The sequence below is a fragment of the Scaptodrosophila lebanonensis genome, unplaced genomic scaffold, assembly GCF_003285725.1.
Source record: "Scaptodrosophila lebanonensis strain 11010-0011.00,11010-0021.00 unplaced genomic scaffold, SlebRS2 tig00000092-arrow-pilon, whole genome shotgun sequence".
Classification (NCBI taxonomy): Eukaryota; Metazoa; Arthropoda; class Insecta; order Diptera; family Drosophilidae; genus Scaptodrosophila; species Scaptodrosophila lebanonensis.
Genome location: NW_022060566.1, coordinates 2,041,228 through 2,067,640, shown reverse-complemented (window position 1 = coordinate 2,067,640; position 26,413 = coordinate 2,041,228). Strand labels below are relative to the sequence as shown.

At 38.3% G+C, this 26,413-nt stretch overlaps 1 protein-coding gene across 1 annotated transcript in view; it reads right to left on the bottom strand.

The window, feature by feature from the left end:
• Nucleotides 1–26,413, bottom strand: part of LOC115627065 (pneumococcal serine-rich repeat protein) — a 124,100-nt gene that overhangs the window by 51,175 nt on the left and 46,512 nt on the right. Inside the window, exon 3 of the mRNA XM_030522611.1 lies at nt 5,523–5,683. Within this exon, the coding sequence (XP_030378471.1) occupies nt 5,523–5,663 (141 nt within the window). The 5' untranslated portion in view covers nt 5,664–5,683. The remainder of the gene's footprint in view (nt 1–5,522; nt 5,684–26,413) is intronic.

The following is a 26,413-nucleotide window of genomic DNA, read 5'->3' as shown; positions in this document are numbered from 1 at the left end:
TGGCAAATATAATCCCCCCATCGATGTTTACTAGGTATTCTTGTAATTTGATAAGGTTTTTCCAACACAGGCTTTCCTAGCTTTAACCTATGTCGACTGACTATAAAATAAATAAATCAAATAAATAGAATCAATAAAATAAATATAATAAATATTATAAATAAAATAACTAGAATAAACAAACAAATTAAAAAATAAATAAATAAATAAGCAACAGTGTTGATTAAGCTCAAAATATTACTGTTGAGGGAATTCAAGGCAGAGTACTTGAGAAGAAGTTTTATCCATATATGTACATATATTTCGATTCAAATACATTTAAACATGTGGAAAAATAAAAGTTAAGTGAAAATATGTCTATGTTCTATTTCCGAAATGGAATGCTGTTGTTAATAGACTTTAAAATGTTTGGAAAAAATGAAAAGCAGTGGTGGGTCTCCCATTATAATTGTGTTTGTTCTCAAAGTTTTGAGATCGAACGGAAAGACTTCTATTTGACTTGTCAAGTAAAACTTAGAAACAAATTGTATGAAATGAAGTGTTCTCTTCAAAATTCGCTAGAATTCAAATATTGTCAGCAGTGCAATGCGTTTGCCCCACTGTGCGCAGATTAGGCGAGAAACAGGCTTGTCCATTCGTCTGCCTGCGGCTGTGGCTGCGTTCGTCCATCCTACCATCCGTCCGTTCAGGCGTCGCTTGGCCAGGAACAGCAGCCAACGAGGACATTAGCAAAAAACTAACATGCTGCCCCTGGTAGCATCCCCTTGCCACCCCCGTGCCATCAGCCCCTGCCCCAGCTCCAGAAATAGCCCCGAGCAGCAGCTCGTCATCGGTTTCAGTTGCAATGCGACAAAAATGGTTTGAAGCTTAGGGGATGCGTTCAGTTCGGGTTTCTTTCTGCCTTTTTTTTCTGTCCTCTTCTGCAGCAATTCAGTCACATGTTTTTTCAATTGGCCTTTCTTGTTGTCGCTATGGGGGTGGGTTGGGGGTGGTGCTGGTGTGTGTGCAGAGGTGTGGGAAGGGGGGGGGGGGGGGGGGGGGGGGGGGGGGGCGACTGCAGGCTTCGCTCAACTCGTTGGCTGTCATCATTGCGTTCATCGACACTTTGCTTTTTAATCAATTTAGGAATCATTTTTTGTTTCTGTTTTGCAGTTCTTCATCTGCTTCTGCTTCTGCTTCATCGACGTTTTCCTTCTTTTTGTGTTTGTTTTGGCCCAGGGACCCATTGGCAAACTGCCTGTCGTTATCAACACCAGAAGCAACAACAACAAAAAACAACAACGATATGCAAAAGTAATTGACAGCTTGCCAGCTCTTGCTCTTCTTGCTTGCTGTCTTAGTCCTTGGTGGTGCTTTAGTGGCGGAAGGATTCTGACATCTGTAGTCTCCATCTCCCAGTCCATTCGTTTTCGTTCTTTCGATTGCCTTGGCTTCAGTCGACTTCTTTGCTTTATTAACTATATAAACGTTGACATTCCAAATGTACACACACACACACATATTTGTAGGTGTACTCCTCTTTTTTTTGTGTGATTTGCGTTCTTGTGTGCATTTGTTAATTAGTTTGTAGAGCGACATGTGCGAAGGACCAGCAACGTCTATAGTTTTTTTTTGGGGGCTTTCTTTTTAGCTTTTCGGTGTGTCTGTCCGTCTATCTGTCCGTCTGTGTGGCAATTTCATTTCCATTTTATTTTTTTCCTTCCATTTCATTTCGTTGCAGCTGAAATTGTCTGCAGTTATTGCCAAAAAGGAAATGAATACATCAATCGTAAGTTGGTTGTCCTTCTTGCTTATCTTGTTGTTAATCCATTTGTTGATTCCTCCCCATCATCTAATGAAGCTAACGTTTCAAGACATCAAATATTTATCTTTCCAACACTCCCAATACACAATCAAGCATGTGCAAGCAAGAGCTTATGAAATCGAATAATCGAATAAGTATCTTCAAAGGAAAAATGTCTAAGCTGTATTTGGAATACTTTCTTAAAATCTTGTTAGCCATTTTATCGAAAACAAATACCTATCGACAACATATCGAATAGATATTTCTATTATTATATTATTGGCGATGTAATTATAATGTTCAAAAATTGATAACTGAGTCTATTTGCTTCGCTTTGAGAAGCAGTTTGTACTTAAAGCCTATCTAGCTATCCAAAAACAAGGATACTCTTTAAACAATTTCCATTCCTTAAATTACCAAAATTGTTGCAATTAGTCGCACTTAGAAAGCTCTGTCAATTCTTATAAATTGTTGTTAAGTGACAGGCTTATTGTGACAGGCTTAATGTGTATTGATAAGACAAGTCTGCATACCAAGTTATGGTTCAAAAGTTCTCGATAATGATGGACAAACATGTTTATATCGATCTCATCATCTCCCTATGCTGATCAGACGTTCCGGAATACCGCCAGCTGCGAGACATAAAAAGAATATTCCAAAACGTTTAGTAAATGTACACAGCGTATTCTTTTCAAGCTACTGTTTGATCTTTTTAGCTGACTTAGCCGAGTTGAGTTGAAGAAAATTAGTTGCAGCAACCAAATGATGGGGAAGGTCTTTCTAGGGATTAGGGTTGCCTTGAAGATAACCTTCTCAGTTAAGTTAAGCGTTCAAGCTGAGCCATTCTTTCTAGCTAGATGCATACAGATTTTATTTAATGTATATGCTAGGACAGTATTTCCTTAGATACGATTTGAAGTTGAACCCGAAAAACTCGTTGACTTCTCTTGGCTTAAGTCAAGAGCCTCTAAAAGCAAACAACAATAGCGTTTAATGAAGTAACTCGGATGGGTTACGTAAGCCCAGACCACGAGTGTAGTAGTAGTATATCAATTGCAAACAAGTTGCCGTCACTTATTAAAGCTACTAAGCCGTGTTAAGCTAAGCTTTGCTATCTACTAAGTGTCTGCAAAGTTGCAAATTTGTTGGCCAACTGCCTTCTACAGCTGCCACATTAAGCTGTCCGGATCCGGGACGGTACGGGACGGGACAAGACCAGGTGGAAGCTGTGGGCCGCTGTCGCCGTCGCCGTCGCCATCTAATGAAATAGCCAATGCGAGTGCTGCATAATAAATGCATTATAATTGAACAATTTACCAGTTACCAGTTTGCGGCGATGTGCGGCGGTCAAGAGCAAGAAATTACATTCAAATAACTTTATCAAGTCAAACATCAAAGGTACCAAGAAAAGCAACAGCAACACCAACAATATTACGAGTATGTGCTGCTGTTGTTGTTGTTGTTGCTGCTGCTGCCGCAGCTAAATATTTTCCGCTTAATTTAACAGGAATTTCAATTGACAGACGTGCACAAAACGCACACTGAAACAGTTTCGATAAATTGGAAATAGGGTGCAAGTGTTGAACAATTCGGGACTTCATGCAGTATTACTATCTAAGCTCGAAGCTTGAAGCTCAAGAATGTTTCATTTATCGATTTTGTCCCTGACTTTGAAGGACATACTTTCAGAAATAGTTTTTTGTAGTCATACAACTCTAAATGTTAAGCAGAAGCCAGTGTTGAAAAATAAAGTGTAAGGACTCTACTATAGTTTAGTTGCATATAAAAAGCCGTTCGCTTCACTGTTTCTTTTTGAAATTATTTACTCCGAAAATATAATATTAAATAATGTTAAAATGTATGGACATCTTTTTCGAAAAGTATGAAAAGAAACATTACCCCAACACGCTAATTACATACCCATCAGTAGACAACACTAAGCTCATATTAAGATATTTAAAAGCCACAAATACCTAGCAATAAAATTTAAGCCCACGCCTCACACATATTCCAATTTTATTTATTTTCTCAGTAGCTTAAGGCCACGGAGCTATAGCTTATTCTTACTGTTCATTTGTCGATTTCACATCGCATACGAACATTTAATAATAATACAAATTTTGTTTTCTCTTTTCTATAAAACACTAAAATGTAAACAGAAAGATAGCACTGCTAACATAATGACATCTGTTAGTTTTAAGATTTTAATTTTTTTTAAGTAAGCAATATATAAATGAATAAATAAGTGAAATGAAATATGAATAAAAAGGAGGAATTTGTTATCCAGATTAATCGGACAAATATAAAAGAGCTTAAGTTGAACATCAAAGTTCTTCTAATTCGTTCATCGTGTTTGTTATTATTGCACAATTTCAATGAATACTTTGATAATAAAGCATTTTTGCCAAAGTAGTATTAAATAATTAATCACTTGAAGTCTCACAATTGAAAAATTAAACACTTGTGAAGTCAGAGGGGACCTAAATCTATGTATAACTTAAAGTTGTGTTTCATTTCTGATTTTACGAATGCCAACAAAATCAGCAAGAAAGTCAAAAGATAAAATAGAAATGAGTGCTGTTGAGCAGACTAGATATGCAATACTGATATATTTTTTTTATGCCCTGTGGGCGATGATTAAAAAGGGCATATCTATCAAGTATACAATCTGAACCTGACCCTTCTGTGTTAAAGAATAAACTACAGGATTTCGGAAACGACTCAGCCCGCAATGGCCAAGCCAAATTAGTTTCTATGCATCACGAGTTTATTTCATTTTCCTCTCCTTTCCGCGTTACAGAATTTCTAAGATATTGTTCATAAAGCCCAAGCTGCAATGATATTAACTTTTTAAACGCAACTCATATGAAATTCTCATCCAAATCGTTGAATTCTATTAAAAGTTATTAATGCAACAAACTGCAGTGTCAGGTGCGCATTCCATCTTCTCAATCTTCTTCTGCTTCTCCTACTTCTGCTTCTGCTTCTCCTTCTTCTACTTCTGCTTCTCCTTCTTTTTCCTTCTGCTATGCGCGCTGATTAAATGTTGTGTGTACGATTATGTGGACCAGTGTGCAGAGGCAGCAATGTTGTTGTTGCTGGTCGACGACGTTAATAACGCATGATTTATGCACTCACACGCACACACACACACACACACACACACGCGCACACACACACACACATGTATAAAGCACGTGTTGTTGCTGTTGCTATTGTTGTTGTTGTTGTTGTAGCAGCCAACGTCAAGTGTTCCAGTCAATTTCTATTAGGCGCTGACCTTGTCAACATGTTGCCGCAACACGAGCGCTTTGTTGTCATTGTTGCTGTAGCGGCTGTTGTCTCGTTTACCGTTTACTGCCTCAACCGACCGGCGTCAAGTTGACAATTTACTGACAAATGTGTAAATTGCATTTGATCATTGTTGTTGTTGTTGTTGTTGTCGTTGTTGTCATTGTTATTGTTGTCGACGTTGTAGCCGTAGTTGTCGTCGTCGTTGCCGCTGCCGCTGCCTGCTGCTGTTGCGTTAATTAATGCGCCTGGCATTTTATTTCATGCGGCCTGCGTGTGGCAACACGACCTTGAGGCCATGCCACATGCTGGGCAGCAGCAACACAACATGCACTTCCGCATACGCATACAATTTTAAAACGACATACATATGTATCTACGTATATATGTATGTATATACTACTTATGTATATATGTATGTACATATGTAATTGTAAACTGCACTCACCTTATGGGCTCTGATGGGTGTGCCCTCTGAACAAGCTAAAGTAACGTCCACCAGATTCCCGTCCTGTAATAATTGACTAAACACCCCTAACAGGTTGGATTGATGATTGTTCCACCTCAAGCAGTAGTGCTCACTGCCCATGTCGGTGACAGCTTACGCTGCTGCAAAGAGAGAGAGGGAGAGAGAGAGAGAGAGAGAGAGAAAAGGATAACATTTAGAAAAGGCTTTTACATTCTCTGCAATATACACATGTAGATTATAAAGTAATTTGCATTCGCACTTATTTCTATTTCCAACAACTATTTTATATATTTATTTTTATTGGCAATTAGAAAGGATAAACAGGAAGCTCCATATCCATCCAAGTACATGTATTTCCACAAGAAATATGAAATATAGTACATGATGAATGCTTTTTCAAGTTCGATGTCGATTTCGTTTTGGCTCTAATTGTCTTATCTTTTCTGTCAGTTCTTTTCTTTTTATAGGGCCCTTTATATTTCCAATGTAATTGCCTTCCGGATGCTACCAGCACTGAGTTCAGTTGACAATTGAATTTGCAAAGAGTTGGCAAGTTGGCAAACGGAACCTTTGAGCCATTTCCGTGTCCAAATATTGAATGGAAAATAAGAAAAAAATTTGGACTCAACTCTTAAATACCCTGCACCCATTCCCACAAAAAAAAAAAAAAAAAAAAAAAAAAAATTAAAAAAAAATATTTTAAAAATGTATTTCAAAACAAAAAGAAACAAGGAATGCCGAGTCGAGCGGGCCCTGGATCTGCCTAGGGCTTAGGGGAACCTGGAACCTGGGGTACCAAGTTTGGCAATTCTAGCTCTTGTCTCAGATCCTTTCGTTCTTATACTTGTAGACGGACAGATGGACTCGTCTTGTCATTCTGATCAAGAATATAGACGTATATACTTTGTAGGGTCTGCCACGCCTCCTTCTGTGTGTTACAAACAATACCACAAGACTAGTATATCCTTTAAACCTTTAGAAAAGAATTTTTATGAACCAGAGTCAGATAATTATTGTAATTTCTCGGCATAATATTGAGGGATAAAGTATTTTTTTTAAAAAAACATTTATTGTAAAAGCTTTTCAACTCTATTAGGATCTAGATATACTTGTAGCTCCCCATAGGCATAATAGGTTTGTAGCAAGCCATAGCGCCATTATTTTATATTAAGTAGGACCGATTGGTGCAGAAATCACTCTTTGTAGGATCATTTTTCTGATCATTGAGACAAAATTTGTAAGCCAGCTTTGGCATGAGCTATGAGTTCTGTATCGTGTTTTGTGATATGTCTGATAAGTTACTTAGTATGTACAGTGAAAACTCTCTTGGCCGGCCAATTTTTGTCCGCCCAAGGGGAGTGTCCGCTTAAGGGGATACTTAAGTACTTCAAACACCGATCGAATGTTTTTAAAAAAAGTGTCCGCCGAAGAGAGTGTCAGGATAAAAGAGGTGTCCATTATGAGAGTTTTCACTGTATATCATATAGAAACAATATTACAACTAATTCTGTTTTTACACGGTAGATTGGTGCCAGAAACAGCCGTGTAAAAAAAATAAATTGATCGTATGTAAAAATAGGTGATTGGTTGCTTATCTCTAAAGAAATACTTGTATATATTTTTAAATTTCCAACCGTGTTATTATCAAAATCGTGTAAAACAGAATTAGGTGTATATTTAATTCCAGCGACATTCGTAAAAAACGATTGAGTGAGTTGTGAGTGGTGAATGGAAAGTACGAGAGCTGAATGTTTGTGGCAGTGTTGGAATGTGCGAGCACCACGACCAGCAGTGTTGTATATTGCGCATAATTGCCTTTGCTTTGGCATTGAGTTGCGTTGGCTTAATGCCAAATGACAGCGTGCAGACTCTCACACACACACACACACACATGGATAGCATAACAGATTTGTGCCAAAAATGCGACACACACACATGTGTATGAGTTATTGGCTTTTGGCCCAATCGTTGAGAGGCGTGTGGGGAACGGGGAGCGGGGAGCGTCGAGAGACCTAAGCCCCCAACTGGCGACAATGACTGGGCGGCATGAGAATAATTTCTTAATTTGGTGTTCACGTTAATTGATGCTCATAATAGACACGACCGACTTGACGGTGTCGTTCGTCGGTCGTCGATGTGGATGTGGATGTAGATGTTAATGGCGATGGCGATGGCGAGGTGCGGCATTGCGTAATCGCATATATAAATAAGTAATTAATGCCAAGCGCAGCGCAGCGCAGCGACGCCATCGCGAGCCGCAAATTAAAAATGGTCAGGGGTCATAGAAGTCACTGCCAGCTGCCAACTGACAACCAACAACCAACAACAACCACCGACTGGCACTTTGGGCCCACTTTTGGTTCCACTCTCTAGGTCTCCAGGTCTCCATCTCTATCTCTTATTCTGTTCGATAAAATATGCAAAATGCTGTTGTGGGCGTTGCGTGGGGTCCGCACAGCTCATACATATCCATAGATGCCTATACAATGCTTGTACATATATGTATATATATATATGCTCCTAGATATAATCCGACTTGCAGTAACGCGTTGCGACATTTTCGCCAATAATGTTAATTCGATGAACCTATGAACTGGCGCTTGAGGGCAAGCTGTGGGAGGGATTCATCAGATGGTGATTCATCATTGAACCAAATTCCAGTTGGAGCTATAAACAATTGGTTTTAACTAAACGTCAATTTAATTACTTCTAGAAATCTTGTTTAGTACTTGTAGTTACTTTAGTAGTTACTTCGCTCTACACCAGTAGCCAGGCTGGTTGTTACTGTCAACATCAAGACCTTTTGCTATCGCCATTAAAAGAAGTTGCGATTACTTTTATACGATATTTGTATCTATTATCAGCAATATTTAGCCAACATTTTAGCTAACTCTTCCCCATTTGTGGGTTGAATTTTTCATAGTATAAGGTTAACAATATCGAAGTATATCAATAGCGCCAGAATTTAAAATATATCTGGTCCTATTTATAAGTATGTTGCTTAGCTTTCGTGAAGAAATTTAGTTTTTCAACGAATTGCGTCTATTTATCAATAATGAAACATATCGATGACAACATATCGTATACTCTATCTCTATGTACTTAAAATATACTTTCCTGCCACAAAGTAGGCCTGGCAACGAATTTCATTCGATTTTCAAGCAGCAGGTGAGTGTAAGCAGAACTTTATTTCATTCAACGTCGCATCACGCAACCGTTCGTATCTATTTTTTTGTTTTGCAATTTTATTGATTTATTTTTTTTTAATTATTCTTAAACATTTTTTTCTCTTACGATTTCATTTGCTCGTAGCCTGGCATATTGATAAGCTTCGATAGTTGAATGGCAATAATTTCTCTTATTTTTATTTATTTCATTTTATTTTATTTATTACAAAGCTTGGATTTTGTTTTTGAAATGTTTATAGTTCTTCTTTAATTTAATAAATTAAATAAACTCGTATATACTAGGGACTAGGAGCTTCTGCATACCAAGTTTAGTTAACGTGCGCCCCGTGTCTAGATCGATTGCTGATCAAGAATATATATGCTTTAATATACCTTTTTTATTTTCAACTCATTGCTGGTTCGTGTATTTCTTTTTGAGCCCATTTTTTGTTAACATTTTTCTTCAAAGATATTTCTAATCCGATGCTGTTTCGGGTATTAATTTGAACTATTTCAGTCTGTAACCAGCAAAGGGTTAATCATTAGTTTAATTATTTATTTATTTTTTTTACCATTATGAATATAAATAAAAACTATATTTCTTCAAAACGAGTTTTTTGTTTGTAATTTCTGAGCAGCTTTAAAAATGTTTGTAACTGGAAGCGATATATTTCCAATGTATTGCTGTTTCGTGTATTCCCTATAATTATTATTTTTGGCTATGACCAGCAAAGGCTCAATAAAACAAACTAATTTTTTTTAAATTTTTATTTTTCTCTCAAATCGATGGTAACTGGAAACGATATCTTTTCAATAAGTAATCGTACATTGGCGTCGAAATGGCGAAATGGCGAAATGGCGAAAGCGGCGAACATTCGGGCTATTTCATGTGTTCATCGTCAGTGCTTATGGACAGAAACAACTCAATCATTGAGTGAATGAGAACTTGATGGTTGGCTGTCGCTGTTGTTGTTGTTGCAATTATTGTTGCAGCAGTTGTTGTTGCCACTGCGAAATAATAACGAAGCAATAAACTCTGAATTTATTTCAACAAATAAAACTTTGATTTATAGCACTACGCACAGCATGCAATCGTATGTGTGTGTGCTTGTGTGTGTGTGTGTGTGTCTGCCTATACATATATATGTGTGTGTGTGTGAAAATAAAAACATTAACGGCGCGCACGAATTGCAGGCAAACAAACAGTGCAACACACACGCTCGAGGGTTAAAGGGAGGAGGGAAGGGGTCGACCGGGGGGAGGGGGGGAGGAGGGGAGCTTGATCGCTAGATTGTGACGACGATCGTAAAGCGGCGTAAATTACGTTGCGAAAGTCGTGCGAACTTGCAACGTTGCACAGTTAAATATCAATTTGTGCGTTGGCCAGAGCCACAACACCGCCTAGAGATGGAACAGCGCCACAGAATCGTGACTCGAACCGTGAATTCGAATTACATTTGAATTGTCAATTATTTGTAAACCAACAAAAAGCGTGAACATGTGTTTTTAAAAACTCGTTTAAAAGCTGCTCGTATTAAGAATCGTTTTAGTTTATCCATCTATTCATTGTTTTAGATCTAATTGGTATTCATAACCAACCATTTATTTCATTCATTTGTATTCGTGAATGGCTTGATTAAAGAACAAGCATATGAGAAATTCAAAAAATAATTCACAACTAAATTCAAAATATAAATTTAAAGAATAAATTGAAAGAATGAATTAAAAAAATTAATTAATAAATAAATAAATTCAAAATAAAATTCAAAAATTAATTCAAAATATAAATTCAAATACATTAAAAAAATGTATTCAAAAAATAGATTCATAAAATTAATTCAAAAATTAAGTACTACGAAAAATAAATTGCATAAAAAAATGAAATAAATGAAGAAGAGTAACGAATCAATGAGTGTACATGAATCATATTCATGAAGGACTGCAATCAGGTAATCAAATGAATGGAATCGAATGCTGTAGCTGTTTATAAAAATCTAGAAAATTGTATTTATTTAGAAAATTATTCACCAATAATTTTAAAGAACTTAAAGAGTAGGGTAGGGTAGAGTATTATTTATTATTATTTATTATTATCATTTATTATTGTATTAAAATAATTTGTATCTTTGTTTTTAATTTTAGTCTCCTTCATTTCTCTTTTGTTAGGTCTAAAAATGTCTCAGACGTCTCGGTAAATAAATCAAATAAATATTTATGTAATTTTTATGTTTTATTTATTTGTTATTATTAGTTTTTTATTGTTTTCTTATTTTTTACAGCAACTTTGTTCATCGAAAAAAAATAATGAACAAAAAAATATAGATTAAAAAAAATATTGTTTATATATAAATGAATCGACCGTAGAAAGTGTCTAGATTATTCATTTTGAAAATAAAAAAAAGTGTAGAGTTGTTTTTTTCTTGAACCGGAAGTCGTTTCAAGTGACAGAAAAGGCAATCACGCGACCATCGCTGGCTGGGGACCATGGGGGGATCGCAGCTGTGGAGATCGCAATCAGTGGAAAAGGCAGAGACGCAAGGTTGCCAATGTTGCCGAAACAATGAAAAACGTCGCTGTTGTGCAATTGCTGGTCGATGCGAGCGATGCGATTTGCGATTTGCAGTTAGTGTGAATGAAAATTATGGCCAACAGCAGCAGCACCAACAACAACAGCAACAACAATAAGAGAAACAACAGCAGCAGCAGCACGCATTGGCAGTCAATAATTTGCTGCACGCTATTGGCAAACTTACGGCGGCAATGGAACGCAAATTGAATTTGCATGCAGCAACTGCAACTGCAACAGCAACAGCAGCACTAACAGCAACAAAAAGAACAGTTGCAGTTCCGTTGCTGGGGCGTATGAGCAATTTCTTATTTTTTTATTTAGCAAGCAACCCAAATGCAAACATTCCCACCACAAAGCCAGCAAGTGCTGCCTTAATTAATAGACAGAAAAGAAGAAAGAGAGTGAGAAAGAGGGAGAGGGAGAGAGTGGAGGAAGAGTTGGAACACTTCTTGCAACACTTGCCACAGTAATGCCAACTTAACGGAGTAACCTATCGTGCGTTTAACTGGTGGGGCATGCCCTTCCGCACAATTTCTTTGAAAGCCAAATGCATGATTAGTTGATTATGACTTGCCACTCGAACTATTTTCGATTGTTGCATATATGTAAATACTCAAATGAAGTCGTCAATTCAGTGGGCGAAAGCAAATAAAATCAGCCGGGGTCATCACATCTTTAATCGCAGACATTCGAGTGACATTTCTGAATAATCGTCTTTTTACGGGTAATTACAGTTTTCGGGTTAAGCATACAGGAACTTTAAAATGGAAAATGCAAAATATTGTACAAGTAAATCATTCCACGAACTTTCTATAAAACAAGCGAGCTGATTTCAAAAGTGAAAAAATATAACGCGGAAGAGCAAAAGCTTTTATTATAAGTTTTAACTGTAACTGGAAATAATAGTCTTAAAGAATAGGCCATTATTATAGATGATATTCCTTAGAGCTTCTTCATTAAAAAAGTGATAAAAAAGTAATAAAGAAATGTTGAAATCGTATTTACGAGTAATATCTAATATAATGAAGCATTCATTTGAAATGAATTTGAAATTTCGTGTTTGTTTTGATAAAACGTTTAATATGCATTATATTTTCTGTTTTCAAGCATTGTTCATTCTGTAATGAAAGTAATTCTCTAGCCAGAGTAGTTGCCTTAGCTGATGAGTTCAAATTGAGCTACCAATTTTTTTCCCTTCTAGTTTTAGGGCTTTTTTTAAATTCGTTTCCATTGTCACAGAATTCTCCCAAGAATCGCACAACACTGCTGTATTAGTATTATAATTTTGTTTGTTAATTCTGTAGTGAAGAATTACATTGAAGAGAGCAATTCTTCATCCAGAGTTAAAATGGAGCTACCAATTTTCGCTTCTAGTGCCTGCAAGCCGTTTTCTTTGTCAAAGATTTCTCCCAAGAATTGCCAACATTTTGCATCAGAGTTGCTGTTTTTTCTGCTGTTGCTGCTGCTGCCCACGCATGAGTTTTGAATTAGCGCGCTGTGTAGCAACAACTAATATAATTGACAGTTGTTTGTGTTGCTGCTGTTGTTGTTGTTGCTGTTGTGGGCCTACGTGTTCTGTTGCAAACGTCAATGCTGTGCTGCATGCTAAGTAGCCAGTCAGCGAGGCAGCAGGAGAGAACAGAAACGAAAAGAAAGCCGCAACAGTTCGCATTTTAGCTTGTTGCCTGCAATTTAGGTTTGTTAATTGTTGTTGCTGTTGTTGCTGCTGTTGCTGCTGTTGTTCTCTGGTTCATTTTTTTCCCCTGCTGTTGTACATTTCGTTGTTTTGCGATTTATGCCGCTTGCATGCTAATTATGACTGGCATGCAGCAGTAAAAGCAGCAACAATTTGCCAGCAACATGTTGCTGTTGCCGTTGCTGCTAATGTTGCTGGTGCCGTTGCCGTTGCCGTTGCCGTTGCTGCTCTTGGGCTGCTGCTTAAACAAATGCATTGCATTTCAGCCGCTGACAACTAAATCAGTTAAAAGGCGGCGATAATTGCGCGTCCAGCAGTCAAAAGTAAAACATATTGAGTTTTCATGCAACTTAATGAGCAACAAGAGCATAAAAGCTAAAGAAGCGTAAGACAGGCAGCAGCAACAGTTGCAAAAAAAAAAAAAATTAAAAACAAAACAAAAAATTGCCAACTGCTGATAGAACTCCCATGGTGCACAGTGGTAGAATTTTCTGTTGCTCCTCTGTTGGTCAAAGCCCTTTGCAACGTTTTCAATTAAGCCAGAAGCCCAACTTGTCGACAGTTGCATGCTGCTGCTGTTGTTGTTGTTGTTGCTGTTGCTGCTGTTGCTGTTGCAGTTCGAAGATGTTGTTGCCACTGCTCTCTGTCTGTGCCTTAAAACTCATTAATATTGAAATTTGTTCGTGTGCATGAGTTATTAGCAATTTTCTAATTAAGCCGCCCGACGCGAACCTCTCAGCTATCCCAGCTCTCCACTCCGCTCCGCTCAGCTCAGCTCAGCTCAGTTCAGTAGAGGTCTGTTCGCATCGTTTGAGCCTTTTGACGTCTTGCCTCATGCTTGGGCGCTCACATGTGAATTTGCGGTAATTTGAATGCAGCGTCAGTGTTGGGCAGTCGCTGCACTTGTCACACCCACAGCACGCGGTTGAGCATCGTCTACAAAGGTGCCGACAAAGTTGAGCCGAGCTGAGTTGAGTTGAGCTGATTTATTTATTTATAAGCCTAATTGCAGGTAAACCTAAACTGGTTGCTACAACGAAACGGAACGGAACGGAACCTAACCAAACGAAACAATAAGCCAATTTATAGCCAGTGCGCGAAAATTGACTGTGAATGTCGTTTTCAACACTTTTAAGCATGCAGAGCAGTGTTTGAACTTAATTAAAACAATTAATTAGATGGATTGCCTATGCACTGGAATACACAATCGAATCCAATACGGCTAACTAACTATTTGTATATAGAGTATTCCCCCCGACCCCTCTAGAAACATCTTCACTTCTTTGGAAGTGAAACTTCTGATTTCAGGGGTTTTGAATGCTGAATCGGCAACCTTTTCTGTGACGAAACCAATAGCACAGTAACAGGCACAAGAAAAAGAACTGCGAAAAAGAACTGCATTGTCTGAGGCTCTTGAAAGCTGGATCGGTAACCATCGCTGACAGCGAATTTTCTATCTATTATTAGCTTATTACAGCGGTGTTTGTAGCCATTTTCTAGCTAATATTGGTAGGTTTTCTAGATATATTCCGGTGAATTTTTAACGGATTTTCTACCAAGCCTCTAGCTAATTTTAATTGTTTTTCCAGCCATCTCGCTATTTGTAGCGGTATTTCAAGCCATTTCTCAGCGGTTTTTCTAGCTATTGCAATCGGATTTTGAAGCCGTTTTCTTGCTGTTTTGTAGTTCAGTAACCGAAAACAATTTTCTAGCAATTCTTGTGAATTCAAACTTACATAAGCCAACAATTAATTATTAAGGCTCCCTTCACCAGTCTTAAAAAAAAAGTTTAACACAAATTAAATCATTCCAATACGGCCATTAAGTTCCACTTCTATCTCGTGTCGTCATGACACACAAATTTCGTTTTTGCCAGCATTCGTTTCCTCAAACAACAAGAATACTCTATTTCTGCAGATGCTCTCTCAATTTTAAGGTTGAGAGCGAATTTGTATCGATACCGAGTATTCTGTAAGTAATTTTTTTTATGTTTCATACTGATCAGCTTTTGGAGAGTTAGAGGTTCTTAGAAATAATTTACAATGTTAATGTTAATTTCTTCATAACCAAGAAAATGCTTAAACATTTCGGAATAACATTTCAGGTCTTGCTTGTAAAACTGTGAAACAGAATGTTTCCTTTTGAGGGCTTTTTAATTATCCTTCAGTCGTTTCCCTACTTCCTTGGCCAGCTCTGTCCGTCAAGTACTTAGTTCTAATCAATCATTCGATGCTTTGTCTGAATAAGTAATAGAATGTTAGAATGAGGATTTATTAGACTGCGGATTTTTTATACATTGTTGTGAGACATAAACTAATTAGCTGAACATCGCTATATTGTTAAGAGAAGAGTTTAAATTTTGACAACCAATTTCTTCACAAACTTCTTTTCTACAATTTCAATTAAGAATTTTTGACAAACAGTTACATTTCGTATATTGTAGATTGAAGAATTATGTGTGAGCTTTTGAGAGATTTTTCATTTGCTTTTTCGATCCATTGCTGCCAACCTGCAGCTTCGTAGCTTCAGCAATGTCTGAAGAGAGAGGGAGAGAGAGAGAGAGAGAGAGGGGCATGGAGGTGCAGTGACATTCAATGCAACATCAGGCTTTGGCGCTGCACACACTTGACTGATGATGCCAAGTGCGGCAAACTGTGTAGAACTTGCAGCCTGCAACAACTTGCTTGTGGCAGCCACTTGTTGCTGCAGTGGGGGGGCGTTGAGGGCACGCCGACTGTGACTACGCCTACGTGTGGCAGGCAGCGACGGGACGCGACGCGACGTCAGAGGCGGCGGCGGCACATTTTAAATCAAAAAGAAGGGCGCAACAGAAAGAAAGACAGAGAGTGTGTGTGTGTGTGTGTGTGTGTGTGTGTGTGTGTGTGTGTGTGTGAGAGAGAGAGAAGGAAAAGGTGCGTGGTTGAGAGAAAGAGATGGATACAAAAACATGCTGTTATGTTGCGGCCGCGCCTTTTGCTACGCTTTGCCACGTCGATTATTAATTGCAACATGCGGCGGCGTTGTGCCCCACCACCTCCCACCAGCACCACACCTCCTCCAACCCCAAGCGGCGCACGCTCCGACTGCGAAACAGTTGCAATTTTTTTCGTTTCAACATGCCGCCAGAGCGCGATTATCATAATGTTGCCTTCCCTGTCGTTGTTGCTGTTGTTGTTACTGTTGCTGTTGCTGCTCTTGTTGTTGTCGATGTGAATGATGATTATTTTGATAAGTTGCGCAACATGTTGCTGCGGCACGGTGTGGAGCGCCATACAACAAAGACAAGGCAGCAACAAAAACATGACTAGCACACACACACACACACACACACACAAACCCACTCACACACACTAAGAAAAAGAGCAACTAATGTCCGGCAATGTCAGTAGAAAGAATGCGCACATTTATTGCATTGAAGCCGAAAGGAAATGTTCCCACAGGAAGTATTCGTATTCCTATTCGAAAATATAATAACTAAAATACTTTTCAACACTATGGCAAGCGTGGAGAAAAGCCCCTCCAAAGGAACTCAAGTTGATTATTAGAAGTGTTAGAAGCACAAAGAAAGAATAATCTTAAATTAAGTATAAATTAGGAACTATTCCAAAAAGTAATAGTTACAATAGTTTATAATATTAAGAATCTTCGCACAGGAATTATTCGAAAATGTAACAATTTCAATAGTTTACAACTCTATGGAAAGAGTGGAGAAAAGTGCCTTAAATCCAGCTCAATTTAAATATTAGCAGTGGTTGGAGGATAAAGAAAGGATTATCTTAAATAAAAAAATAAAGTAATCCAGTAAATAAAATATTCAGAGCGCCTAAGCTTAAAGGTAATAGATGTTTCGAAAATCTTATTTATTTTCTCAAAAGCTTTGCAATGTCAATAAATAATTTAGATTCTGCTTTATATGATTATCTCAAGAAATAAGTCTTTGAATTAATTAAAATGATAAACAAACAAACTGAATCATTAGAACAAGTAATGCAAGCATGCTTTTGTGAAATCTAAATCGAAACAGGGGGCCTGCCAGCCAACAGACTAAGCCCAATTGTATTTCTTTAAATACAACCATAAACACTTATACGAGCTAGCTGCCGCTCTTTAACAACATCGGACTCAATCAACATAGCTTAAGTGATATAGAAACATCAGCTCATGGCTTACACCAACTTGAATCGTTGTATCTGCTCCTATGGGCAAGATCGGGGCGTTCATACCAACAAACATTTGATTACAGCTTTCAAAAAGGCAGAGGTTGACTTTCTCGGAGCACACGTACATTTCTTCGAGTGCATTTGAGTAATTCGTTCATATAATTTTGCGGGGCTAACCGACCGATCGACCGATCGACCGACTTGCGACTTGAGATGCATTTTTTTGTGCGCACATGCTGGGGCATGTTAATTGCTCGTCCATTGTTGCCAAGCAGCGACAGCAACGACAGCAACATTGTTGCCAAGGTGTTGATGGTGGCCGATGGAGAGAAAGAGAAAGAGAGAGAGAGAGACAGATGGAGAGGAGTGGAGTTAGAAAATAAAAATTGTTGCTTGTCATTTTGCACGGAAGTCGGTGCTGCGCCAACATAACTATGATTATAGAAGCGTTATTGATTTATTAATAGCACAGACGCGTCGTTGTCTGAGTTGCCACAGAGCTGGAGCTGAAGCTGAAGCTGGAATTGGAGCGGCCCCTCTGACTTGGCTGGCTGGTGAAAGGTTTTCGCTTTGGGTGTTGCACATAAATTTCAAAGCATTTAAAAGCCATTGCAAGCAACTTCCTGTGCAGCAGCAACAAATGCGACTGCCATCATTTTGCCAGCTTTCTTTTGTTGCTGCTGCTTGCTGCTTGGTACTGTGGCAAGTTCAAGCGGCACAGAGGCCAAAGTGGCAAATGCAAACGTTAGTTTTTCATTCAGCCAGCTGCCAACGTTGCCGGCGCTGTTGTCGCTGTTGCACGCCCACGCCCACGCCCAGGCCCAGTCGCACACGACAGTTACATATGCCAGCCAACCATTTGTTGACCAGCAACGAGCCAGCAACAAAAAAGGGCGCGTGCAACATGTTGCTGCTGCTCTTGTTGTTGCTCTTGTTGTTGTTGTTGTTGTTGTTGACCACTCATATTTGCGCTGTTGTTGCGTAAAAAATGCAAAATTATTGCCCAAAATGATTAGGCACGGCCAAAAGTGCTTACACTTCAAAAAATAATAAGAAAATACAACAAAATTGTGTGGAAAGAAAGTCTCCCATTGAGGTTCCAGTAACGAAGAATAGAGAGATGTTTCTTCTATAAGTATTTCAAGCAAATGCTTCCCTTTAAAATCAGATTAAACTTTGTACACCTTTGAATGATAAGATAATATTAATTCCTGATAGAGAAATGGTTATACAATGCTGATTATTATTATTCCACACATTCGAACTTTGATAGATTAATCCATTTTATTTTGAATGCAACTTTTAGTTTAGTCATAGTCGCTCAAAAAATTAATTATATTAAGAGAAGCAAGAACTCAATCAAGTCATCAATCGTTGAAAACTATGCGGCTGTTGAAGAACCGTTTAAGAAATATCTAATCAAATAATTTCCAAAATAGCAGATATATATATATATAATTTTAAGCAAAATAAATTTAAGCAAATCCTTCTCTCTTTTGGATTTTCTCGTAATAGTCTTGGGAAAACGTTTGCAAATAATTCCAAGTCAAGTTTCGTTTTTCTAAGTGCGTGTGTGTGTGTGTGTGTGTGTGTTGCGGCTACTTCAAGCCATGATTGCCACACTGAGCCTAATTCAAAGCCCAGACACTATGGAAACGTTAGCCGCTCGCAGGAGGAACACCAACAACAACAACAGCAACCACCTACAATATGTATGGCTTATGTGTCGCTTTTGTGGCACGAACATGACTTTTGGCGGCGCATGCGTGTCGCTTGGCAGTTTGTTTTCAAGCGTTTCTAGCCCGCTTTGTTGTTGCTGCTGCTGGTGCTGTTGGTGTTACGCTGATTTACTGGCCAGCGATAAGCAAGACAAACAATACTTTTGCATTTTATAAACACAATTTGCAGTTATTTGTGGCACTGCGATAAGCAACAACAATGCTGCGGCTGCTGCAACAACACCAGCAATACCAATGTGCCCTGTTGCTGCTGCTGTTGTTGTTGTTTCCTTGCAATGGCAAAACAAGTGTACAATGCATAGAACAGCTGGAGCTTTAGTCAGCAATGTGTTGCATGTTGCTGATGCACCTCCACTGACAGCCCAGCATAATCAAAATTGCTGACCATAACAATATTAACATCAACAACAACAACAACACTTTTCAATATAAATATATACGCGTCCATGTGTATGACTGAAATACAGAAACTTATTGAACCTTAAAGGACCTGGTTGCCAATTTTGTTGGCTCTGGCTTCGACGCATTTCGATATTATGGCGTTCATACAGTCGAACGGACAGGCAGACAGAGACATGTGTTTATAAGTAGACAAGAAGAAGGAATATGAAGAGATAGAATGAAAAAGAACGAGAGAAAATTGCAGAAATGCAAATGGGAAGAAAGAGAAGAGACATAAAGAAAAATGAAAACAAGGAGTAAAGGAAAGGGTAAAGGAAAGAGTAAAGGAAAGAGTAAAGGAAAAATAAAAGAAAGAGTAGAGAAAAGCGCAATGAAAACAAGGAGTAAAGGAAAGAGTAAAGAAAAGAGTAAAGGAAAGAGTAAAGAAAAGAGTAAAGAAAAAATTAAAGGAAAGAGTAAAGAAAAGAGTAAAGAAAATAGTAAAGGAAAGAGTAAAAGAAAAGCAGGGAGGGAGAACAGCAGACAGAAATACAGAACAATAAAGTAAGCTTGGGAAAAGTAACTGGAAAAAAACCTGGACATTTTTTGGAAAAGAGAGAGAACAAGAAAAGCAGATAAAGAGACAGAGGGAATGCAAAAAAATGAGGAGAAAAAGGAAAACACAGTTAAGTGTTAAGCTACGGTAGGTTATTTATTTACAGGGAGGATAGTGAAAGAAAGCGCAATGAAAAGAGAGGAAAAGAAGGAAAGAATGAATGAGATGAAGAAATAAGTGGATATAAGAAATAGACAAATATTTGGTATACTTGAACAAACTTAAGGGCCAGTCATTACAGACAAGAGATAAAGAAAATCCAAAAAAGGAGAAAGAGAGAAAAAGAAAAAAATAGGAAAGAGAATAACAGACAGAGCAGAAGAGTAAGAAAGAAGCAATTCAATGAAATTGCCGATCACATAAAATGCAACCACAAAGAGAACTATTTAAAGGCTACGGAATAAAAAGAAAGAGTGCGAAAGAGAGAGAAGGACTGAGAAAATGAGAGCGCAAGAGGGAAGCAGAGAGCAGCAATATTTTCAAATGAAATCCTTGACAATAGCAACAATTTCGATAGGCAATTGCATTGCCAACAGGAGCTGGAACAAAGCGCCGCAAGTCCAGTAGCTGGAATTCTAACAGCAACATGTAACAGCAACAATACTATAACTGCACTATTTTTATTGGCCAAGCAATTGAAATGCAATTAAATTAGCTAAAAAAAAAGACAAACAAGAAACCGAAACCCAATGCGAGTGCTGCTAATGTCCGAAATGAGTGCAAGCTTGGCCCGCGGCCATTAGCAACAGTTGCAGCAACAACAGCAACAGCAACAGTAACAGTAACAACAGCAACAGTAATAACTGCAATATGCGGTTGGTCAGTAAGCTGTAAGTTCTTCTTGTTGTTGTCATGACGCAGGCAAAATCGGTGGCAAGTTGGCCGATTGACGGGCAACCTTGGACTGCTGTTGTCGCTGCCGTTGTTGCTGTTGTCAGTTTTTTGGCAAGAAATTTATATTATTAGCTGATTGTTGTGTGCCATGATGAAACGCAGCAGCAGCATGAAGTTGCTGTTTTTGCTGTTGTTGTTGTCGGTGGTTTTTGCGTGTCGAATGCAAAGCATCGAAACGATTTGCCATATATTTGTTTGTTCGTCGGTTCTTTTGTTGTTGTTGTTGTTGCTGTCGTTGTCGTTTCGTTTATTGCGCAATAATCATTTTCAATTTTCATATAAACATTTTTGCGTTTTTCTTGCGTTGCTGTTGTTGCCGTTGTTGTTGGTTTTTGGTGCTGTTGCTGTTGGTGTTGGTGTTGCCTTCACCTCGTTGCCGCAAATCGTTGCACGTTGCCGCAATTATTTGTTGCCTGTCTAACGCGCAAGCTTATTGCGCAATGCCGAGTTGTTGTTGTTGTTGCTGGTGGTGGTGGTGTGCTGCTGCTGCTGATGTTGCTGATGTTGCTGTAACTGCAGCTACGTGCCAAGACCACCCAATAGTCATTAAAATTTAATAAGGCATATGCTAGGGTCGCCTTGCTTCTGGCGCGTCTTCTCCTTCTTCGTCTTCTTCTTCCTCTGCTTCATGTGCAACAACAACACGCACGCAATCGCTAAGAGAACAACGGCAACATCATCAGCAACTGTCAAGCCACAAGATTAATATTGACGCGCATAATTCCTTTTACTAAATAAGTGGTTCATTGTAGTTCCACATATATTTGTTTCCCGTTTCTTAATATTTTTTAGAACTTTTTTATGTTTTTCTTTAGTTTACCCATTTGAAGAAGAATTTCTTTTGCTTTAGAATTTTATAAGTGTTTTTTTATTCGTAGCACTTCTTCTTTTGTAATGCCATAGCTATTTAGTAGTTTTCTTTAACGATTTTATCGAGAATGGCATTTGACAAAGAGCCTAAAGACTGTTTGCAAAAGTCGACATCTAATCTCTTTTCAATGTGTTTACAAAATTGGATGTGATTCTGTTTTTTTTATATCTTAATTTTCAAACTCTATTTAGAAAAACAAAAACCATATTCAACGCTGAACTTGCTTTGGTGCAGGAAAATAGTTTTTCTTTATTTTCCATTTATGTATTTAGCAATATATGTACTTTTCTGCTTCTACGCTATTGAAAAAAATATATGCATACTGAGCTTGGAGTATATTTTCTTGACTATTATCAGTGTATCTGATAATTCAAGTTGCCTTTCCAACACTTACATACGGTTGATGATCGCCAGCGATTTAATCGCTGTATAGCTTTGTTAAGGCTATGAGTTGCAAGGAACTAATAACATATCTCAGACGTATTCTTTGGGAATAGTTTAATTCTTTAATTCTTTATCTTGGGTAAGTGTGACGTTCTCCAAGCATTGTCAGTGTTGCCAGATTTTCATTTTACAACATTTTTTAGTTTCTTGACTGATGGAAGTTGCAAAGAACTTAAAACGTATCTCAGATATGTTCTTTGGATATCGATTCAATTTTAAATGTAAGTGGAAAGTTCTGGTATCTTAGGTAAGTGTCTCAGTTGTCAGTGTTACCAGTTTTTCAGTTTATTTTTTGATGGAAACCTTTTCAAAATACCTGAATGAATGTTTCTAAAGTTATTGGAAAAACTAGTCGATGCTTATAATGCTTGGTTGTCTTATCGGATTATTTCCTTTAAATTTTCTAAAAAGAAATCAGCTTAACTAAATTTTCAATTGGACAGGGAGTTGAACGAATGCTGCGTCTTATCTAAAATGAATCGCTTCTAGGTACGAGTACGAGGCTGGACTAGAGTTTCATTTTTCTGTGGTGAACAAGAACAACTGGACTGCAGATTCTTTGTTGTCACTTGGCCGAAGCTGTTGGCTCGAGGAAACGGTTTGCTGAAATAGCAGGAAGTCTTAAACGTTAGACACACACACACATACACATTTACGAAAAGTGCGTGGCAATTTCCTTTGGCCGACATTTAATCAAGTGCCTATCAGCTGCCTCCTCAGCAGCCCCAGCAATAATAATTGCTGGCACGTGCTGCAAGCGGAAACTCTACTCCGACTTTGACTTTGAGTTGAACGTAGATGTGTGTGTGTGTGTGGATGTGAGTGTGCCTGGTCGATTCGTATGCATAGCTGCTGACCAAAAAGATGATAAACTGAGGCGGCAGTTGCAACATTTTATCACATGATTAATAAAAGCTGAATTGCAGGAGAGAAACTGTTGCTGCTGTTGTTGTTGTTGTTGTTGTTGCTGTGTTGCGACGACACAATGCGACGCATTCTGATATGTTGCACGCAATGCCTATTTGTCTGCCATCTGCCGCACACACACACACACACACACACACACACGCACCAAGGCACACACATCTGAATGCGGCAATGTTGGCTTTTGATAAATGTTGCTGTTGCGCTTGCAGCAACAAGCTTGTTGTTGTTGCTGCAGTTGCTTGTGAGCCGCAAAAAAGATTTATGATTATTGCTTTGTAATTTGTGCTTAAAATATGTGTGCAGGCCTGCTCACCACCAGTTAACCCTAGACTGCTCTTTTTCTGCAGGATATGATTTGTTGGGTCAACATCGATCATCTATGGTACGAAAAAACAATTAACTTGCTTAACTTAAAAAACCACAAAAACAAAAAAAGAAGCTGCCGAGCTATCTTGGGTTAATGTTAATGTGTTGGCGGCATAAAAATCAATTAGCAGGCAAAAACGAAAATTAAAATGAAAATGGCAAGCCAAACAAAATGATGATAATAAAAAGAATAATAATAATAATAAAAAGTCTGCACACATTTGCCTTGAGAAGGCATAAACAATTAATATTGCCTGACAATGGTCGCCGCGACTGTTGCTGATGGCTGCTACAGCGCCACCTATCGACGCTTGCTGTGTGCACAAAATTGATATGCCAACACAAATCGGTAGCAGGCAGTAACCAGCAACAGCAACAGCAACAACAACAACAACAACAACGAGAGCAACAACAAGTCGCATGAATGCCTGACTTGTCAGGCTTTAAGTAGCCAATTAATGTTGTTGCTGCAACTGCAACAGCAACAGCAACATGTTGCCGTTGCCGTTGCCATTGCATGCGGTGCAATTTATTAATGAGATTTCCAGTTGATTACAAAAAATTGTAAGCCACATGCATTGTTGTTGCTGCTGCTGCTGCTGCTGCTGCTGAGCGCGCACGCACAGTGTTGTTCAAATAAAAATTAAAAAATAAAATATAAACAGAAACACAAACAACACTGCAGGCTTGCGCCTTCAACAGCAACAGAAGTAGTTTTTTGTTGTTGTTGTTGTTTATTTTGTTATTTTTCTGTTGCCAGCGGGTGTTAAACATTTATTGAGCGCTTATTAGCTGCATGTGTGCGTGCGTGTGTGTGTGTATGTGTGTGTGTGTGTGTGTTTGTGTGTGTGTGAGGTGTCAAATGACAATGGGCTGTGCAGCTGGCGCGTATTAAGGTCAAAGAGCGATCGCGTTCGCATTTAGATTTCGCGATCACTTCCCAGTCGCAGTCGCAGTCTCCATCGCAGTCTCCATCGCAGTCTCCATCGCCGTCGCCGTCGCCGTCGCTGCCTGTCGCCCAACTGTCAAACTCAATTCCCAATTCGCAATTTGCAAAATGCAAAGGTCAGTGCGGTCGGCAGCGCATGCAAAGCGGCTGCCATTTGGCTGCCGTACGCTACACTGCAACAAATAATGTGACAGGCACATAAATAAATTACTGAACCAATTTCATTTCCCCAATCTATGCAACTAGTTTATTGATGAAAAAACTTATGAATTTTCATACAATAATTTTTCAAAATGTATTTGAGAGTGTCTCCAAAATGAATCCTTCGCGGGCTACGTATTTAGTTCAGTCATTAATGGAAACTGGAGCAAATAAAATGACAAATGTACATACAAGTATGTATGTCAGAAGTGAAAACGAAAATGAAAGAGAGACAGAAATTCTGGAGCTCCTCTGCACGACTCGACTGCTCTTCTGCTCTTCTATCGATAATCGTATTTTATGTATTGGCCAGACCAAGCTCACATTATTGTCCTAAACATCAGGCATTCATTTCAATTGCCACTTCAAGTGACTTTTTAGTTACATACTACCTGCACTTTGTTTCATTTTGTGAAATGCATTCAACACTAGTTTCGTTCGACTCGTTTTTTTTTTTTTCAAAAATGTAGAATGTTTTGAAATACCTTAAGTGCTTTTCAAGATTAACGTACATTTTGTATATAAATATTATATGCCTACACTGAATTGTATAATTTGAAACAATTAAAGAGTTATTTCTTCTGTCCAAGTCAGGACAGATCTTTAAAAAAAGAATAAAGATTTGAAAAAAAAATTAATTTAGCACACTACGGATTTCCAGATACTGTCAGGCATCTAGGCACTTCAATTATGGGTAAGGCATTTAAGAAACAGTTTTCCCATACCATACTATTAATAATAATTAACATAATCCTTGCTAACAAAATGAAAGCTTGAAAGTGGAAACAAGTTCACGAAAATACTAGTCCAATTGTTTGTATGTCGTTTGTTTTAATCTAACGTTTAGAAAAATCTCATTAAATAATGGATAAAAAGAATGCGAAATGAATATCTGCATCGTCCAAATATAGCCATGTCTGTTACTAGTTTTATAATTTTGAAGCTATGGCCAGAGAGGTGTCTTATTAGTGTCAGCAGTTGATGTCCAGCAATTAATGGCTTGCTGCCGATTTCTTAAGCAGCCCTGTTCACATTCAGCTTATGTACATATGTTATTTATATTACATATAATTATTAAAAGATATATTTCCATTCAAATTTTTGTCTAAGTGATGGGTTTTTTGATGCAGTTTGTTGCTGTCTATTGCTTTGTTTTGTTCAGCGGCAACGTCATAAAAATGTCAAAGCTTTATTTGTAAGGTTTTTTGTGTGCAGCTAATTGGCGTGTCATTGCCGGGCGCGGCGTTGTTGTTGTCGTTGTTGTTGTTGGTAATATTGCTGGCAGTCCGGGAGTCGAGAGTCTTGAGTTTTTGTGTTTTTATTTTGTTGTTCTTTTTGTCAGAGTTTAGGTTTGTTTTTTAAGAGTCTGAGTCTCTGACCGGCTGTGCGGGCAATGCATAAATCTGTTATTTTATATGTGGTTGTGCGTGCGTGTGTGTGCGAGTGTGTGTGTGTGTGTGTGTGCGAGTGTGTGGGTGGCACTGCTAATGCAAACTGACTGGTGCACAACATGGCGCATGAGTAATATGGCCATTAAGTAGCTTAAAGCAATGCGGCGTATGAGTAACGCATGGCACTTTTAATTAAATTTTATTTACAACAGCAGAATGGCAGCAACAAAAGCAACAACAATCTACATATACATACATACACATACCTGTATGTATGTATGTGCTAGTATGTGATTTTTATTTTTGGCTGCATTAACTAACGAGCCGAGCAGGAACAATGGCGAGCAGTGGAGCTGCACAGGCGCGTGAGCTACAATTTAAATATTTACGAGCATGTATATGGACGAGTACAAAAAAATCAGTTTGCATAGCCTAAGCAGGTGAATTTATGTTGCACGTTTAGCAGCAGCAACAGCAGCACCAGCAGCAGCAGCAGCAA